This window comes from Rhamphochromis sp. 'chilingali', assembly GCF_963969265.1.
Source record: "Rhamphochromis sp. 'chilingali' genome assembly, chromosome: 10".
NCBI lineage: Eukaryota > Metazoa > Chordata > Actinopteri > Cichliformes > Cichlidae > Rhamphochromis > Rhamphochromis sp. 'chilingali'.
In genome coordinates, this window is record NC_137937.1 from 22,935,221 (window position 1) to 22,955,013 (window position 19,793).

Here is a 19,793-nt window from a genome sequence, read left to right on the forward strand (position 1 = left end):
ACTAGCAAGACTGCGTTAAGCTCCGTTTTAATAGAAACTTTAGACACATGAAGATAAATTGATTATTGTGGTAAATTAATCATTCATTACCTTAATTATGTGAACCACAATGAGGGGTAAAAAAAAAAAAAAAACCTGCCAGTTCGTACTCGTTCGTACTCGCGTGCAACCACACTCTGTCAGTGACTTGGGTTTGTGGTAGAGGCTAAAGGAAGTGCGCATCCACACTCCTAAAGGTATGACATAAACCAGAGACCACTTGTGCTTGTTAACCAGTTATATTGTCGCTGTCTTCTCGCACTGTACGCGCTTACGTTTTTTTTCCATGATGATGTCATCTTTCTGTGTGTCTTTCTCTGAAATATGAACACAGTCACACACAGGCCGAGACACACCTGTCAGCAGGTATGATGATAAAACACATTTACAGTCACACAGTTTGACTGGGTCCTTCCCTACAATTAAATCTCTTGGAAACAGTATCAGTATGTAGGATGGCATGGTAACAGGCTAATCAAACTCAGGTGTCCTACCCTTTGGGATGACAGGTATACTTGAAGCAGTTAACACATTTTATTTGTGACTGAGTTAATAACAAGTCTTGCATTTGTTTTATGCTTCTTTCTAAGGATGTGGAAAAATGAAAACTCCGAACCAAAAGCCAACATAGATTATTTGTCTGCTTCCCTCCGGTGGTTGTGTGCTGTCATTACACATAATTCATGTAACAGAAACATTGTTTTTTTGTACTGATGAACACTCAGCAAAATATGAACACACTATGTACAGTACTGTTTGTTGAGTGATCCACCCTCCATTTCTTTATATTCTGCTTCCAAGGAGCCAGACTTTTCCATATTTTATGTGATCTTAAGTAATAGTCCTCTTACAATTCTGAAGGCTTTTAAAATTTCTCCTAGCTCCTTTTGCATTCATTGTCAGGAATCCATTTTTAAGGAAATAAAAGGTCAATAAAAGGCTGAAGTATGCCTAACTGTAACAGATCCATTTATTCTATTACACTCTGTCTTAAAACCTCCACAACAATCAGGATATTTTATTTAGTTTTCCACTGTACACATTCACAGGTCAGTGTGCAAGCTGTAGACTCTGTGTAATCATTACATGTTGTGTCAGTAAGAGCCCAGTATACCCTGGTTGGGTTACATACAACAGACGGTGAAGTGTTTTGTCACAAAAAAGCAGTTTAAGTAGAGGTTCAACACAGGTTTAATAACTTTATCTACGTGATTTGGTGAATCCAAACACTTTACGAACCGTAAAAGTGCCATAACACTCCCTACCACGACTCTCTTTAACTGTTCACAAATAATAAGACAATAAATACAAATTTTGCAGATGTTATTACAGTAGCACAAAATTAATAGAAAGTGGTAAATAAAATAGCTGAGTTGAGGCATGAAACACACATTATATTATAGTGTTAATAGTTCAAAATACATATTCAACGTTATTGTGGGTAAATAAAAAAAGAAGAAGTAATGCTAAAAAGTAAACAAACGCTACTCATTAGAGGGTGTGGTGATGATGCTTTGTTTGCATGATTTCATTTAATTTTGTGTGATTTTTGTCACCACTGGCATAAAAACTGGCACAAAAATTCAAGCGTATTTTAACACATACAATACATTTTGTGGTTCCAAACCAGGCTGAAAAAATACTTTCTTCTTAAAAGCTCAAGGGCATTAAGAGTGCGGTGGATGGGGATCGCTTTCTGTTGTTAGCTGTCAAACTAATATGATAGGAAGTGACACACAGACACATGGAAAAGAATCTCTGAAAATTCAGAGATGTTAGGAATGGTCAGCCTGAGTGTCTGTGTCAGATATAACTCTCAATGCTTAATGAATGCTTAATAACAGTGTAGTTAACAACATGTACAATACTTCCCTTCATGTCATCTGGCACTTTCATTTGTTTCAAATCATTTTTAAAGGTAGAACTGTACATATTAGCAGAGCAGAAATAAATTCTGCATTTATTATTATGGTGTAATGTAAAAAAGAAAAAAAACCCACAATAACACAATAACACAAGTGACCTTCAGTGAGATATTGGTGCAGGTGTTTATCTGCGTTTTTCTGCTTGTCCAGATGAGAGCTGCAGCACAAACGTCAGTGTACATTCAGGCTCAACATCAGAACATTTTTTTTACCTTCCTACCGCCACACACTCCTTCTCTAATGAAATGTTAAACTCTGTGGACTTTATAGGCAAACTAAAAGAGATTAAAGTGTTTCATTGATTCAAGTGTTTCTTTCTTGTGTTTCTTTCTTCCTGTCAGACACTGGCAATCAATGATAGTTTATTTGCCATTAAACCTGCTGAAGAAGAAGAAATTTGTCCTTCAAAGGTGTCTTAAAGGGCTGTCATTGAAAGTAGTTTATGATTTGGATGGTCGTCAATATTAGTTTTCTGCCTACTAATTCAGGTGTTTTGACTAACACTAAGCTTAGACCAGCTGTTACAGATAATCATCATCACCAGATGCATCAGCTTAAATATATACTCTTTTTATATTGATTCAAATATAAGTGCTTCTCCAGCATGTCCTCATTTTTTTCAAAACAGTTCTATAATTACAAAACCAAAAGATGCACAAGCATCAAATGGCAAAATATACATAAAGCAGCCGTCATATACTTACGTCACATAAATCATGTACTCTCTCTGAGAAATGACGTGTGCCTAAATACTGTATTTAAACATGTATAGAAATATTGCGCCGACAAAATGTTAAAAATGTCATTGTTGTATGAGACACATTTGACCCAGTTTCAGTATTTGAATAATAAAAATGACCTCATTTCACTCTGTTCCAGTGAAAAAGCTCAAGCGGTCCATATGACCTAACGGATTAGTGTTACAACACAAGATGTTGTGCTGTTAAATTCTTTGTGGTAATAAAAGCCAAAAAGAAAACCTACTAAAAACGACTTATTTTGTTCACGTGTGCTGCTTTTCCAAAGCGGACATATAATCAGTGCTCTTGATTTGCTGCCTTGTTGGTTTACATTTTTACACATATTGCCTCGTCCTGAGGAAAGAGGAGGAGGGAACTATTCCTAACGCTTCTCTTCAGTGGCCAGAAGAGAATCAATGATGTTGGCGTAAAGAATGAATTCTGTTTCAGTTCAAAAGTTTGCATCACAGCTGCATGGACCTTTGCTTCAATAGATAAACTTAAATTCAGCCTGTCAAGCTTTAGCCCCAAGCTCTTGAAAATATGTAGTTGCACTTGTCATTTTTGAAAAATCTAATAAAAGCTTGCTGCCCCTTAGGGGTCCTTTGTCCGTGCCAAACTCTGACGAACACTGCACACTGCATACCAGAATCAGCTTATTGTTTCATTTGCCATACAAGTTTTCCTTGTAGAGTCAATTAGTCAATAGAGGGGAGTAGAGGGGCACGCATACATGTAAGAGCTGAATAACTTCTTATGTCTATAGCCAATATGAATGTTGGCCTGTAGCAAAAAGTTTGATGTATATTTTTTTTATTAATCCGGAAACATCCAGTGGAAGTGTAATCAGTAGTCCAGTTGGTCAAGAAAGTAGTTCAAGTGCCTCAAAAACTTCTGATGAAAAGTTTAGGGTGACAAAAACATTGTTCTCCATTGACTCAATGCTGTCTTCTAAGGAGACACTGTCTTGGTTAATGAGGCTGCTTTCAGTGGTGGGACTGATGACGATGATGCGAGGAACACCCTGGGGTGATCTGGGGCCTGTGGGTGGCATTTTTCCAAAATTCAGGCAATCAAAAGAATCGCTCTTGTGGCTGTTCATCCTATCGCAGATTCTTCCTTTCTCGCCACAGGCATCTGAAATCGCACTGGTCAGACTGTGGCTGCGCCTCCTGGTAAGAACTAGGAGGGGGAGAGCGGCGATGGTCAGAGAACTGGAAACCAGCTCGTGATCACAGGCCCTTGATGGTTCACTCATGACAGACGGATGCTGGGAGTGTCAAAAAGTAAACACATACGTGAGAAAATCACCTTCAGATCATGGATGTGTGATGTTTTACTACATGCGGGCAAGTAGTGTAAATCGTAGATGAATAAAAGATAACATTGTGAGTTTTCAGATTCACACTTTCACATTTTTCTGCAGTGTTTCCTCACCTTCTCTGCTGTGTGGGTTTTGGTTGTCTTCCGGTCTAACTGTTTTTTACAGGACCTCTTACAGGACTGACTGCGTGATGATATGCTTCTGAAGGAATCGCCTGACCTCCTGCCCAGAGGCTCCATCTCCACATCCCTCAATAACTGCAAGCAAAAAATAATAATAATTAAACTGAGGAAGTTTAGTAGATGCCAAACATTATTCAAAGCTAATATTAGTGCAATTTCCACCTGCATCTTGCTAAGATTATTAATACTTCAAATTTATTAGAATTCATTTTAGATAAGCAGAGAGAGAGATTCAACATAAGAGAAATCTTGTTTGTTTGGGCATTTTAAACAACAGCCAGATAAAATCTACTCTAACCTAACTTACCACGTCAGAGAGGTTGGAGGAGGCAGTAATAAAGTGGGTCCTTGATGCTGACGACTGTCTGCTGATGATTGAGTCTCTGAAAGAGGACTCGCTGATGGAGGATGAGATGCATTCTTTTCGAGGAGTGGGAGACAGAAACCACAGGCAGGGAAATTTCTCTACCAGTGCCATCCTGTACAGTGCAGAACAATGCACTCATTTAGACTCCAGCTTGCTACATGTTGGTAGCATTTCTTCCAAAATAATACATTGGCACTGCACAACACAAGGGGCTTATATGAAACTTTAAAATGAAATTACCGAATCATTATTTACCTGTATTTGTTGTGTATGATAGCATAGATGATAGGATTGTAGATAGTGGAGGCTTTTGCTATTATTGCAGGGACTGTCTTGGAGTATGGCGACAAGATGTTGGCATGGCTGGTTCAGACAAAACAGCAGCGTTTTAAAAAGATGGTTTCGTTTGTTGCATGACATCACAGAATCAGAAATGACCGCTGCAAAGATCCAGTTTCTCTTTCGTGTTTTGTAACATAATTAAGGGACATATTTGGTTAGAGATTAACGAACATGTGCCAGCTGCTAAAGAGGGTCGCTTAAGTCCATCTGATCATCTTTGCTTGCGCGCGTGCATGTGTGTGTGCACAAGTGTGACTACCTTTCCACTGAATGAGCAGAATGTGATTTCAAAGTTACATAACTAATTGTATGTCCCAGGGTAGACATGTGGTTTACTGAATGTTGTGATAAGCACAGGGCATATGAGCAACTTCACCGTCTGTTGTATGTAACCCAACCAGGAAATACTGGCCTCTTATTGACACAACATTATGTAATGATAAAAATCCAACCACAGAATATAATGAGGCAAACATCATTGAATTATACTGAAGCTTTGTTTGTGATTGCTTATGTGAAGAAATGCCTGAACGTTATATATGGAGAAGATTAATAATTCAGAATAATATTTGCCCAGTTATTAAAATCTTGTGCTTAAAACTGCTCCCATATAGCACACCACCACTGCGTCTCTAGTGAAGTGTTACTTGTTCCCGTTCACCATGTTGTAGATAAGTACATCTGATGGTGAGAGCAGTGAATGTGCCCAATATCATTTTCTCACCAACCATTTTTTACATTATGATGAAGGCCATAACAAAAACAGGCAGTTGTAAACCTGACTTTTTCTGATTTTTCTGACAGGTATGCTTTCAAATGAACAATCTACAAATGCATGAATCTGTTATGTACATTACCAAGGGATAAAAGTACACAATCATCAATATTAACAGATAAAATAATCTTACCCAGACCAAGAAATTAGTGTGACGCAGGCATATGGAGACCAGGAGAGGACGTAGACCACAATTACGACAAAGGCAATTTTTGCCATTTTCCACTCGCTCCTAATAGATTTCTGCTGGATGAGAGTGGATTTTCTCACCTGAGTCCCCAAACGTTCTAGTTCCCTGTAAATAGAGCAGGATGGACAGCGTGGTAAATATATTCATACTATATAGTTCTTCTTTTTAACTTTACATGGCTACTGCTCCATGCTCAATATTATTGCAGAAGATCTTTTAGGAATATCTGCACTGAGGAAAAGACTACAGTATCACATAAATAACCTCAGTTTTCTTTGGGGATGTAACTCTCTCTTTAAGTATTACTACAGTCATCTGAAAGTGCTATTGTTACCACAAATTATAAGTAATAAGCATTTTTTTAAAACCTTCTGATTAATTTCTGAACACAAAATACCTATTTTCTACATTTGTGTTGATAGTGTCTTTAAAAAAATTGCCCACTCAATACACATGCCTTTCTCCCTGAAGCATGAAGTTCACTGCACCTGCTGCTTAGATGGAAATAGCCCTTGGTCATTCCAGGTCAATAACACAAGCAATTGTTATGTTTAAAAACACAATGGATGCCTCTTTTGAACTAAAAGGAGGTAGATAATGAGGTAAAACATGTGTTTTGAATCCAAATTAACTGTCCTCCAACACTACAGTGTGTAAGACTGAGGTTATCTTGAAGTATTTCCACATTTTATTGAAAACACGGTTGTATCTTATCATAAATTCCTTTTCTGAGTATCTTTCCAGCTTAGGTGGAGGAGCAGTGCACTATATGCTTTAGGAATAGGCTTGTGCATTTACAAACACAAGATATAATAATAAGATACAAAATACTAAGTGTATCAGGAGCACACGCAACATCAGAATTCACCAAAGAACTCATAAGAACATAATAATTAAACTAAAAGAAGTAAGTAGTTCATGCACAGTTAGTCCCTGCATTGTTTTTTCTCTGTAAGACTGGATGTTGCACAGAATCTAATATTATAAATATACAAGCACGCAGCATATTAAACACACAAGATCTGTAATACCTCCCAGTTTTCCTTATAGACAGAAACATTAGAAGATAGCAGTAAAGGATGATTCCCAGTGGGATAAAGAAGACAAAACAGCACAGCATCATTGTGTAGCTCCTACTGGCTGTCGTGTACGTAACATAATCCCACGTACAAGATGTCATGAGGCCCTCTGGGATATAGGAGCCTAGAAGTGAAAATAAAATATGTCAAAATCACAGAAAGCAGTAGTTTTCAGTAATCATAATAAAATAGTTAAACACTAGTCTGGACTTGTGTTTACTAGAAGTAAAAAGACATGCAGTTTGAGGAGACTCACTCCAGCCAACTAGAGGCGCTAGACTCCATGCCAAAGAGTAAAGCCAGACCACGAGAATGGCAAGAGTGGTTCTTCTTTTCGAGCTCCAGTGGATGGCCCTCAGAGGCTTGGTGATAACTAGATAGCGTTCAATCGAGATGGCCAGCAGGTTTATCATTGAGGAAATGCCAAACAGGGCACCACAGAATGCATACATCTTACATCCTGCAAGAAACAGCACATCGACAACCTGAATGTAAAAATTTGTAAACAAAAATATGACTTTAACACACACACACACACACACACACACTTCACTTTGTATCAGAACACAAAGGAGACAATTACCCATCTCTCCAAATACCCATTCCTTGTAGAGGCAGTTGATGAAGAAGATGGGGGACTGCGTAAAAGCCATGAGGAAGTCGCTGACTGCCAAGTTCATGATTAAGTAGTTTGGCAAGTTACGAAGTTTCTTGCTGCTGCAAAGCACACAAACATACAGAATGTATGGAAAATCGTATGTTATACAGCACAGTGGCATTAAAAATGACAACATTAATCATTCTGAGGCTTTCTCGCAGTGATCAGAAAGCTAAAATAAAGTCCTCAAATACAGCAGTCATCTTTGAGACTGTTTAATGTGTTTTGATTAGTATAATCCCTCAGATGACTAAAATGACAATAATTTTGTAATTTCATTGTCTAATTATTATACATATATACTCATTTTTGAAAAACACTGTTTGAGTCATACTTAAAATTAAATCAATGCAGATTCTTTTGGTTCAAATGGTATTTGAATCCAATTTCTGCAACTGCAAGTCCACATTTTAACTGGTTAAATTCTCTTTCAAAGGTCAACTTAGAAGAGGTGCAGGATGAGGATCTCACCAAACCATAGGAAATTCAATATCCTGAATTATTTTTGTTTATTTATTTATATTTTTGGCAGGTCCAAAACACTGAAAACATTTGCCTACTCCACATGTATTTCCTTTGCATGTAAAGCTCAATATAATATAATTAAATAATTTTACGGTTTAATGGTCAATATTGATCAGAGACAAGCTCTTTGTTAAACTATTCGACCATGTGTGAACTGGTATACTTGTATTCAAGCTTGATTACCCAGGATATTGACCTGCTGTCTTCTTCCGTCACAGCTTTTTGTTCCTGTTTATCCTGAATTTAACTTTTTTCCTGCAGTTTTAATGAAACGTATTCCACCCAATTTGTTTGAGTCGATGCCTTTGCAAACAATACTGTATTATTGAAGAATATTGAACGTGTGCGTGAATATTATAAAGCATTTCCCCAAAAATCAGCATATTGATTGCGATTTCATTCAAGCTCTAGGTGTGTGTTTGTGTGTGTGGGTGTGCGAGTTGTGTGTTTCCTGGAACCCATAACATCATGCGCATTTCTGATTCACTAAACACAAATTATGAGAGCAACACAATGGAAAATCCATCTAATCTGTCTGTGATGATGGACAGAGGAGTATGAAAGCTTGTGACAATCCCCAGAACAGCAGCACCACTCACACACACTGACCCAGTTTTTGAGTACCATTTAACTTAAATGGTACTCTGAATTACACAACACATAACACATTCTTCCATCCTTGACTTCTAAAAGAAAGTTTACAGTTGTGATGTTACGAGACTGATCCATCAGTGGCATGCAACCTTAACAGGTGTCATTTACTTTTGACTTGTTGCATTACATGGCAGTAAATGGTATTACATAGCAGTGTGGATTTCATGGTTGACTTGAACTCCATGGTACATTGGATTCTAATTTCAATGCCATGTATATTTATGCAACCATTAATCTATTTTCAGGTATTTGTGCACGCAGCATTTAATTATTGATTTTTCAAAAAACATTTTTTAATTTGATGCTACTTAGCTAAGATTACCTTCTGGACACTGTGATGCAAAGATTACTTTTACTTGTAATCACTAACTTGTTTGATGCACTGTCAAAACCCCTTAACCTTTATTGTTTTGCTTCATAAGTACAGATAAAGAAACAAAGAGTATAGTATAATAGAGTTCATACGAGAGATCATCACATCTTGCACACTGTAAATGGTAAAAGCTCAGATTATCTACAAAAAAAGGGATATGCACAATTATTAAAAACAAAAATCTAAATAAACAAGCCAGTTTTATACCTACCTGTAGAAGGCAAACATAACCAGAGAGTTTCCAGTGATGCCCAGTGCCCCAATGATGAAGACAAATGAAGCCACAATGTAGTGAACATGATCAGGCACGTCCACCTTGTTGAAGAAGCTTCTCTGGCTGTGTGCTTTCTCTGGCTCCATGCTCTCAGTGGACCACATGGTTCAAACACCTCATCAGAACTGTCAGTCTGGCGGGCTGGGCTACATCTACTAGTTTGTAACTAACTTGACTTTGCTCATGCTGAACATCCATAGTTGTAGCATGTGCACAAAATGAAACACCGGAGAAGTATACAGAGGTTTGATTAATTTTAACTTTGCTGCATGTTTTCAACACCTCCCATTGTATACGAAGCACTAAATCAGAGGAAGTAGGTGATCCCCACTTTGTGAAATGCTGAATCTAACTAAGTGCATATGATTCGTTTAGGAGAGAAAGCTGGAAGAGCTGCACAGTATGATACAGTTACACTACCAATCTGGAAAGATTTACAAAAAAATATCTGCAATAAAATATAAAGCACTGAAAATATAACACCTCCTCTTCTACTTCTTTGTCCAGTGGTATATGATGCAAGGTGTCCATATCCTTTCAGATGTTGTCTCCAAATGTACTTTCTGTTATTTACTGCAGGTCTGCTTCAAAATTGTGTCTTTCACCTGTTGTATCCAAGTATTTCCTGTTGTTGTAGCAAGCTGCCGATATTCTTGTTAAATCCCACAGTTGTTTTGCTTTCAGTGTTAGCCTGCAGCGTCTTCAGCCTTCGCACCAGCTGTCCACCAAGATCTGAATCAGTAGCCTGTCTCTCATTATCTTGTGAACTAGTGACTTCTAACCTCTCATCTCTCTCTAAATGTGCCTCTCCCTCACTGTCCCATGGAGCTTTGTGTTGCTCTCTCAACCTTTCCCTTGTCATACTCTCTCTCTCTCTCTCTCTCTCTCTCTCTCTCTCTCTGCTCTTTCTCACATGCCCTACCCGTCCTGAATGTAATATGGCCCAGCCCTGAGCGCTATCCCTTTAACCACCAGCTTCTTACATAACAAACATATCGAATACTTGCACCAAAAGCCATTTGAGCTCGGAAATGCATCGGACATTGCAAACTAGATGAGAGCACAGTGCATGTAACATTTCACAACCATTGATTCCAGCTAGTACTGCAAGTCATTAGAAACCATTACTATGCAGAATAGTCTATCCGTATTTAAATGCATGCGAGTAGTCACGCAAGCTCAATACTGACGTGCGTGTGTTTATCCAAATGATGCATGCTCTGCAGTGACCTCGTTGTGTGATTTTACAGAGTCTGGCATGCACAGGCTCTGTAGGATCACTCACAGAATTAAACTAATCTCCCTTGACCAATGAGCACAACATGAAGGCTATTGAAGACAAAATCACAGACCTTCAAATATTTATACCTCCAGTTAAGCTCTACAGGTTACTAATTTGAAGAAATGTTGGCAATTCATTCCAGTCATTAAACAAGGTACACTGCTACTGCTCAGTTATTGCGTATCACTGAGAAAGACTGCAGATTGTCAGCGAGAAAGTCTTAACTTCACATGGTGTTCAGTTCATCAGATCAGTTTGATGGAGCAAATAGGGACTGTGCATTCTTGAGTGCCAGAAGTACACAGGTATGAAGAGACCATCAGATGGTTATTGCTTTTTATGGTGCTGAACGTACTGCTAAAAGAAGAGGAAGGGCAAAGAGGGAGGTGAAGAATGTAGAGCTTAGACAGAGATGTCAACTAAGCCCTTACGGCAAGGGGTAGTCTTAATCTGCACTCTGTGCATGCATGTGGATCAGTGTTTGATCTGCATACAATAGGAACTTATATGTGTGTGTCTGTTGTTGTTGCGCATGCCCATGTGCCTGCATTCATATCTGGCTATATAGGCATCTATATGTATTTGTGAATACATATACTGCATGCCATGACCTAAACATGGCAGAGGTTATCAGCACGTACCGTTGTCTGCCCTCTTGACTCCACTGCTATAACATAATTGTTTGCACATCAACACAATACGGACACGCAGTTTAAAATATCTCTTACTACTACTACAATTTACTATTACTTTAGATTTACATATATTTTGTATATACTGGGTTTTGGGATTTCTGACCCCAAATAATCTGTAAACAAATACAAATAGAGACAAAATACTGGATTTTAACTGTAGATGAATAAACCTGCATACCAAACCTGCAATAAAACTGCACGTTGTGCTATTTTGAAAAGCGAAAAACTTGTTAAAAAATAAAGAAATGCTGTACAAGATACTGTACAATAAAAAGAGTAAATAGATATTTAATTAGTGGAGTGGTCTGTTAAATACACATTGAGGAGAACAAGAGAGAGAGTGAGTGAGTGAGAGAGAGAGAGAGAGAGAGAGAGAGAGAGAGAGAGAGAGATTCAGAACAACTATTTCAGGGCAGTTTTGGAAGATGATCTTCATAATGGCTGCTGTATATGGAGAATCTCTGTTTCAAAATACCATTTGGACAAATGACCTTGTCGTGATTGAATAATGATCAGTGGTGTGGACTATTTAGAGTGTGATCTGGACAATGGAAGACTATTGAACCAGCTGGTAGCACTGGTGCTTAATTCCTAAGCTTGTATCTCCTGTTAAAGATATAGCCGGTTTTTGGCTCAGAGGGGAAGAGACTAATTATTATTGAGTTGTGCTGACGCTCTGATCACGGCTCCAACCTCAGGCACATGAGTCAGCTGGAGTTCAATACTTCACGACATAAAGGCAAATAGGTTATGGTAGAGAGTAAAAAAGAAAAAAGCATCAGGAACAGGGTAACCATCAGGTCTATTACTCTGTCCCAGTTTTCCTGCTTAAAACATGGATACTGGAACGATCTTAATCAGCTGGGAGCTTTGACCTATTACATGATTACATACTTTTTTCTTATCTATTTATTAATTTATGTTTTTGCTGCTGGTTTCTACATCTGAATATTAAGGATTTTTCTTCTCTACAAAGACAACTCATTTAAATGCTAATTATGTTCTAAACATAAACACAGTGCTAAACATTGTTTTTTAAATATGCATGTGATTAATCAACAGCAATATTAGAATTGTAAATGCTGATAGTGAGATGTGTGCTTCCATAGATATTATATTCAAACAGTAAATGTTATTTAACATTTAACATTTATTCACCCCAACACAGGACGGGTTCAAGTACACAAATAGGAATCAATGATATCATATAAGGCTTGACATGTGAGCCGTGTGTAATGCATGTCTTAAGCCCCTTTAGTGTGCTAGCTAGCTGCTGCAGTACTGGAAATCTAAGTTATAGATCAAACCATGTGAAAAAAGCAGGTCATAACAAGCTCTTCAATGAGTGGAATGAATTTCGATCAATAACAAACCACAACAGCTGAACTCTATGCCGCTCTCTCTCTCACTCTCTCTAACACTCTGTCTTTTCCTCTTTTCATCACTCTGCTTGTATTTTTTTTCTTGCAATAAAAATAACACAACACACTTTAATGTAGCATTTTATTATCTGTAATGGGTGGTTCGGTAAATATGTATACATGCAATTAGGATACACAAGATATGGGAAGAGAATCAAAGTCTAGTGACAGAAAACAAAAGCAATGACAGAGTGAGCAACAAACATATATATATATATATAGACGTGTTCGTTGAGTACAATGAGGGAATAGGCGTGAATTATACTTGCTTTAAAATTCCTTATTCAATAATAAAGTATTAATAGAAGAGGGACTGACTCAGTACAGTCATATCTTGGCATATTCATACCTTAGTCTTGAAACCCTTTAATGCATTTTTGGAGGGGTGACTTTTCTTTTATAGATTTATATTAAATGTGACAGAACACACCGAATAAAAGCTGGGAACGAGATGAAACAAGGCATTTGCAATGAAGGTATATCTATCATTTATGTCTATGACAGATAAGCCCTGTAGATATAGGTCAGTTGATATATGATCAAGCGTGGGGGCTGCATTAATATATATGAGCTACATAGCTAAAGAAAAATTCACTGAGATGTGATATGTAGCTATAGGACTGCAAAATGCTTTATTATATACATATAACAAGAAGACTGCAGTACATATTTTATATTCATGCCAGTATGTTTAAAATCAGAAAACATATCACTAAGGGAAGCAGAGGTTTGCCTTCAGCCATTCCAGCGCTGGCACCTACTGCCAGATCAAGACCGCCTGTTTTTCCTGAGAAGCAGAAGACCGATAAGGAACGAGTATCACAAACATTTGTCTCTTTGCATTTATTTTGATTTGTCACCAGGCTGTACCTACCTCTGGTCAGATCCATGGACCTTATGTTAACCCAGAAAACTGTGCGTTGCTGAGCTACGGTGGCCCTGCAAAACCACAGAAGTAACACTGCAGTTGGTTTATTTCAAAAGCTTCAGTTTCTAAAGACAAACCAATACTGAACAGCCTAATATGTATATATATATATATATATATATATATATATATATATATATATATATATATATATATATATATATATATATATATATATATATGTATATATATATATATATATATATATATATATATATATATATATATATATATGTATATATATATGTGTCAGTAATTTGCACCAGAGGTACACTTCAACTGTGAGAGACAGAATGTGAAAAAAAAAATCCATGAATCCACATGGTAGGATTTGTAAAGAATTTATTCGTAAATCAGGGTGGAAAATAAGTATTTGGTCAATAACAAAAATACAACTCAATACTTTGTAACATAACCTTTGTTGGCAATAACAGAGGTCAAACGTTTACTATAGGTCTTTACCAGGTTTGCACACACAGTAGCTGGTATTTTGGCCCATTCCTCCATGCAGATCTTCTCGAGAGCAGTGATGTTTTGGGGCTGTCGCCGAGCAACACGGACTTTCAACTCCCGCCACAGATTTTCTATGGGGTTGAGGTCTGGAGACTGGCTAGGCCACTCCAGGACTTTCAAATGCTTCTTACGGAGCCACTCCTTTGTTGCCCGGGCGGTGTGTTTTGGATCATTGTCATGTTGGAAGACCCAGCCTCGTTTCATCTTCAAAGTTCTCACTGATGGAAGGAGGTTTTGGCTCAAAATCTCACGATACATGGCCCCATTCATTCTGTCCTTAACACGGATCAGTCGTCCTGTCCCCTTGGCAGAAAAACAGCCCCATAGCATGAGGTTTCCACCCCCATGCTTCACAGTAGGTATGGTGTTCTTGGGATGCAACTCAGTATTCTTCTTCCTCCAAACACGACCAGTTGAGTTTATACCAAAAAGTTCTACTTTGGTTTCATCTGACCACATGACATTCTCCCAATCCTCTGCTGTATCATCCATGTGCTCTCTGGCAAACTTCAGACGGGCCTGGACATGCACTGGCTTCAGCAGCGGAACACGTCTGGCACTGCGGGATTTGATTCCCTGCCGTTGTAGTGTGTTACTGATGGTGACCTTTGTTACTTTGGTCCCAGCTCTCTGCAGGTCATTCACCAGGTCCCCCCGTGTGGTTCTGGGATCTTTGCTTACCGTTCTCATGATCATTTTTGACCCCACGGGATGAGATCTTGCGTGGAGCCCCAGATCGAGGGGCTACAGGTCTGTGAGAGCCAGAGATTTTCCTTGTTTGAGGTGACCAAATACTTATTTTCCACCCTAATTTACGAATAAATTCTTTACAAATCCTACCATGTGGATTCATGGATTTTTTTTTCACATTCTGTCTCTCACAGTTGAAGTGTACCTCTGGTGCAAATTACTGACCTCTGTCATCATTTTAAGTGGGGGAACTTGCACAATCGGTGGCTGACTAAATACTTTTTTGCCCCACTGTATGTATATATATATATATATATATATATATATATATAGCACAATTTGGATCTACACAGAAAACCTAACAAAGTATATTTGTCTTACATGAAGTAGACAGGACCTTCACAGTTAGGCGGTATCCAGCTGTACACAGTGCTGTTGCCCTTGAGATTGGTGTTGGAGTGAGTGACAGCACCTCGAGGATTATGCGCGCACTGTGAACAATAATCGGAAATTGCTGTTAATTCTACTCTGCTGATTTATATCCATATATTCTCTTCTAATCAAATGCAGTGTTATGTCCCCAGTCACCAGTCTATCATGGGGCGAGCAGAAAAGGAGAAACAGACAACCATTCATGCTCACAATCCCATTCAATCCAATCCAGTCATCCCACAGTCCAATGTTTTTGGACTATGGGAGGACCCACACAGGCATGGGGAGAAACTCCACAGAGAAAGGCCCCAGTTGGCCAGTAGATTCAAACCTAGAACCTATCCACTGTTTCTTGGGAACAATCTTATTTATTGTACTTTTGGCATCTTTAACAACATTATGACCATTTGCAGCTCAGGTTTCAACATAGGCTTAACTGAAAAATGCACCTGAAGGAATTTAGTGTCTGGAGGAGGGCGCTGCCACGTCCCCACAGCGTTGAGGCCTCCACCTATTCGAGCTTCCAGAAGCACTCCTCTGTATTTTGGTCCAACGATGGTCACTGCAGTTAGCACAACAAAGACCTCAGTGTTTATATATATAAAATAAACAGTAGTTTATCATTTCAAATGTAATATTTAGATCAATAATGGATAATGGATAAACTCTTTATATATGTATATATAAAAAAAAAAACATCCAGCACGCCCCTGCGGGCGGTTTATCCTTCAAGCTCGGGTCCTCTACCAGAGGCCTGGGAGCTTGAGGGTCCTGCGCAGTATCTTAGCTGTTCCCAGGACTGCGCTCTTCTGGACAGAGATCTCCGATGTTATTCCCGGGATGTGCTGGAGCCACTCGCCTAGCTTGGGCGTCACCGCACCTAGTGCTCCGATTACCACGGGGACCACCGTTACCTTCACCTTCCACATCCTCTCGAGCTCTTCTCTGAGCCCTTGGTATTTCTCCAGCTTCTCGTGTTGCTTCAGACTTATACAAAAAAAAAGTATGTTCATCTGTAGAAGAAGTGAAGAGCATCTTACCTGTAATGGGCTTCCCTGGCTGAAACACCCTGGCATTGGTGAGAATAGTGTAGGGTGCTGGTGAAGGCTGAGGCAGCACCCCAGAGTGACGAGGTAACATATCCTCACAGGCACCGGAGGGAGCACCGTTGGGATAGCCGTTAATAAAACAGAACATCTGGAGTATGAGCAACCCAGGCCAAAGGAGCTCCATCAGGCTGAATGAGGAGCAATCACTGTGCAAGCAAAACTATGAAGCAAGCGGTGTGTGATTATACCCTGGAAGGAGTCAGGGGATGGAGTCAGAAATACTCCCGCTGAGTCACGCAACCGAAAAAATTACATTTTCTGCAGCTATTACTTACTTAATCATGCTCTCTCTCACAAAGCTCACATGATTTCTTGAAAAGATCTTGCGATATTTCTGCAATTAAAGGCAGAAAAAATTTTCTGCTCTCAAATACACAAAACTTTTGAGTGCTTTTTTCTCTCTTTTTATCTCTGTCATTTTTATTTATATATATATATATATATATACATATATATATAATTGAAATAATAATAAAGTTTGGTGGTTTATAAATAACAGTGGCACACTACTGCGCTGGTTAGTACTTAATACTTATGACAGTAGGAGAAGAGTGAAAGAGGCAAACAAGAGCATGTATGTTGATACTCTGCAGTTAGAAACCTCGTCCTACTTAGGAAACATGCCCCATACTTATTTATTTTTTTGAGGTGAGCGATTCAGAAGAAAACGGGCTAAAAGTCAAAAAACAAACAAACTCGCTCCCCAAACCCCTCAAAGCTTCACAAAGACAGCAACAGTCATGGATTTCCTTGCTTGAATTAAACCCCAATGAATATTTATAACATTTATGAGGGCCAATATTCTACCACTCAAACTGGGATAGTTTTTCATTTGTAATAATAAAAGTTTAATGTACTCTTCTATGTGTACATAAAAAAAGCGCTTTGGGTTTCACACTTTCCTGAGAACATCTTATTCCACTATATGTGCTCACTGACCTTCTCACCTGCTTAAATTTACATTTTACTTGGTCAAGATGAGCTTGTTTAACATTAATAATGAGATTAAACATTTAAAAATGTATTAATTTAAGAAGTGTTTTAGTCTAATCTCTCTTTTTTTGGCTGACTCACTTCTTGTTTAATGATAATGTTTTTTTGTTTTTTCATTTTTCACCCGACTAATGCATTGCTGATGTGTGTGTAATAAGGTATTAATGTCAAATGCAACGTTGTGCTGCAGTAGTTTAGTTAATCTTTTACCTAAACTATATAACTATTAACTATATAAATGAAATAAAATGTAAAATAAAGTTGAGTTTAATTGAATTGAATGGGTTTATAATGCTTCTAGGGTGTGATATAACTTGTTATGGTATATTCAAGTCAGTGAAATACATTCGGGTAAGGTGACCATTGTAATTACAGCATCAATAAAAAGTGATGTGCAGTGTAATCAGATAAAACCAAATTACAGCCCATCATTTATCATTCCTGTTCTCAGAACTGAATTGAATTTGGCAGCTTTAAGCTAATCGTCCACTGGTTACCTTTGACCGCACATTGTGATAAGATGCCTGAATATGATGTGGTGTCTAATGGCTTTATCTAAATTAAAGGCCTCTCTGGATACACTACAGGGTTTTATGTAAGTTTCATAAAAGAATATTGCCCTGGAAAGATTGAAGTTACAGACCTTTGACATAAAATGAGGCCAGAAGAACGGCAGTAAAAGAAAAGCAGTAAAATGCAACCTAAAATAATTTGGTACTTATGTGTCTTCTGATTTCCACCAGCGTAAAATAAATAATAATAATAATAATGGATTGCATTTTATATAGCTCTTTTTCGGGACCCCTCAAAGCGCTTTACAATACCACTATTCATTCACTCTCACAGTCATACACTGGTGAAGCCACATGCATGAAGGAAAGTCAGCTGTTGGTAAGCTTACATCCCACAGAATTTAAGCAAGAAAATGCCCCTCAGTTAGTGAGTCGAAATAAACAATGATAAGGAGACGGTCATTACAAAATCTGGATACAGCTGAGTCTATGGTAGATGCATCTAATTCTGCCATATGGGGTGTTCTAACTTTAGGCAAACCAAAACAGACAAACATATGTTGTGTTTAGCTTGTTGTATTACAGCTTAGAAAAATGGTCCAAACTGCCGTATTTTCAAAGCACAATAGAACCACATCATGGCCACACGGACATCACATAATGGGTTGAATGTCCTGAAATGTAACGTCAAACACTGTAGTGTTGCTTGTGATTGAAAAGAACCTCCAGAAAAGGGCAATAATCACATGCTTTGAAAATACAAAAACATATTTTCTTGTGTGCACCACTCGTCTACCAAGCGTTGTGTGTATTTCTCACAGTCTTTGTTGTGGCTTCACAAGCTTTCCGCATAGATAGAGTGCGTCTAAAATTACCCATGAATAGTTTGGTCACAGAAGTATGGTTACAACCAAGCAAGACTGTCTCTGTATGTGTGTGTGTGTATATATATATATATATATATATATATATATATATATATATATATATATATATATATATATATATATATATATATATATATATATATATATATATATATATATATATATATAAATCCTAATTGTTGTTGTTTTAATGTACTTTATACTAGAAACCAAATGGCAATGAAATGTTTATCTTAGAATAAGCCTCCCTTAACGTAGCAGGTGAGGCATTCTCTCCTCTAAAAAAAACCACACAGCATGTTTAACTGAACTTTTATTTACAAGGCTAGATGACACAGATCATATGAAAAACAAAAACTGAAAAGCTGCCGATTCACCTCCGTGCTCGCTGTACACATCTGTGAGCAGACTGCAGTCTGATTTCTTTCAAGACATTAAAACGATTTATTTCCCCACGTTTGAAACAGAATTGCTTCGTTGCACAGTGTAGAAGTGCTATTTTTCCCTCTTACTTTAATACTGGATCTTGACCTGATTAGACTTTTAAGTGGTACAGGAAAAAAAAGCAACATATCAATCCTGTTTGGATGTTACCTTTTGTTTTTAAAGGGTTAAATGGATTAGCAACTCAATATTTTAAGGATTTGTTTAACTATACAGCTCTCTTCTAGGTCTCTGAGGTCATTCTTTCAGCAGCTTCTCTTTAGGACATCCCGAGTGCCTACAGTGGTGATTCAAGTGTTCATTGGGGCCCTAGTCAAAAATGAACAGAAGTCCCTCCAACCAGCATTAATCACCATTATGTTATAAAATAATTTGGTACCACCAACCACAATGATTGTTCTATAAAATGAGAGTTAAAACATTATAAAACTAGCTAATTA

At 38.0% G+C, this 19,793-nt stretch overlaps 2 protein-coding genes across 2 annotated transcripts; both read right to left on the reverse strand.

Annotated features, from left to right (window-relative positions):
• Positions 1-1,053: 1,053 nt before the first annotated feature.
• Positions 1,054-10,246, reverse strand: LOC308403756 (melanopsin-A-like). Its single transcript, XM_080893467.1, has 9 exons — positions 9,385-10,246; positions 7,547-7,680; positions 7,220-7,423; positions 6,916-7,087; positions 5,828-5,989; positions 4,833-4,940; positions 4,518-4,689; positions 4,142-4,285; positions 1,054-3,974 (listed from the first exon to the last, which is right to left on the reverse strand). The coding sequence occupies exons 1-9, from the start codon at positions 9,549-9,551 to the stop codon at positions 3,567-3,569; spliced, it is 1,671 nt and encodes a 556-aa protein (XP_080749593.1). The 5' UTR covers positions 9,552-10,246; the 3' UTR covers positions 1,054-3,566.
• A 3,276-nt stretch (positions 10,247-13,522) lies between these two features.
• On the reverse strand, positions 13,523-16,641 carry LOC308404901 (putative defense protein Hdd11; the record flags this gene model as incomplete). Its single annotated transcript, XM_080895180.1, has 5 exons — positions 13,523-13,632; positions 13,720-13,784; positions 15,358-15,467; positions 15,858-15,970; positions 16,449-16,641. The coding sequence occupies 5 exons, from the start codon at positions 16,639-16,641 to the stop codon at positions 13,523-13,525; spliced, it is 591 nt and encodes a 196-aa protein (XP_080751306.1).
• Positions 16,642-19,793: the final 3,152 nt, after the last annotated feature.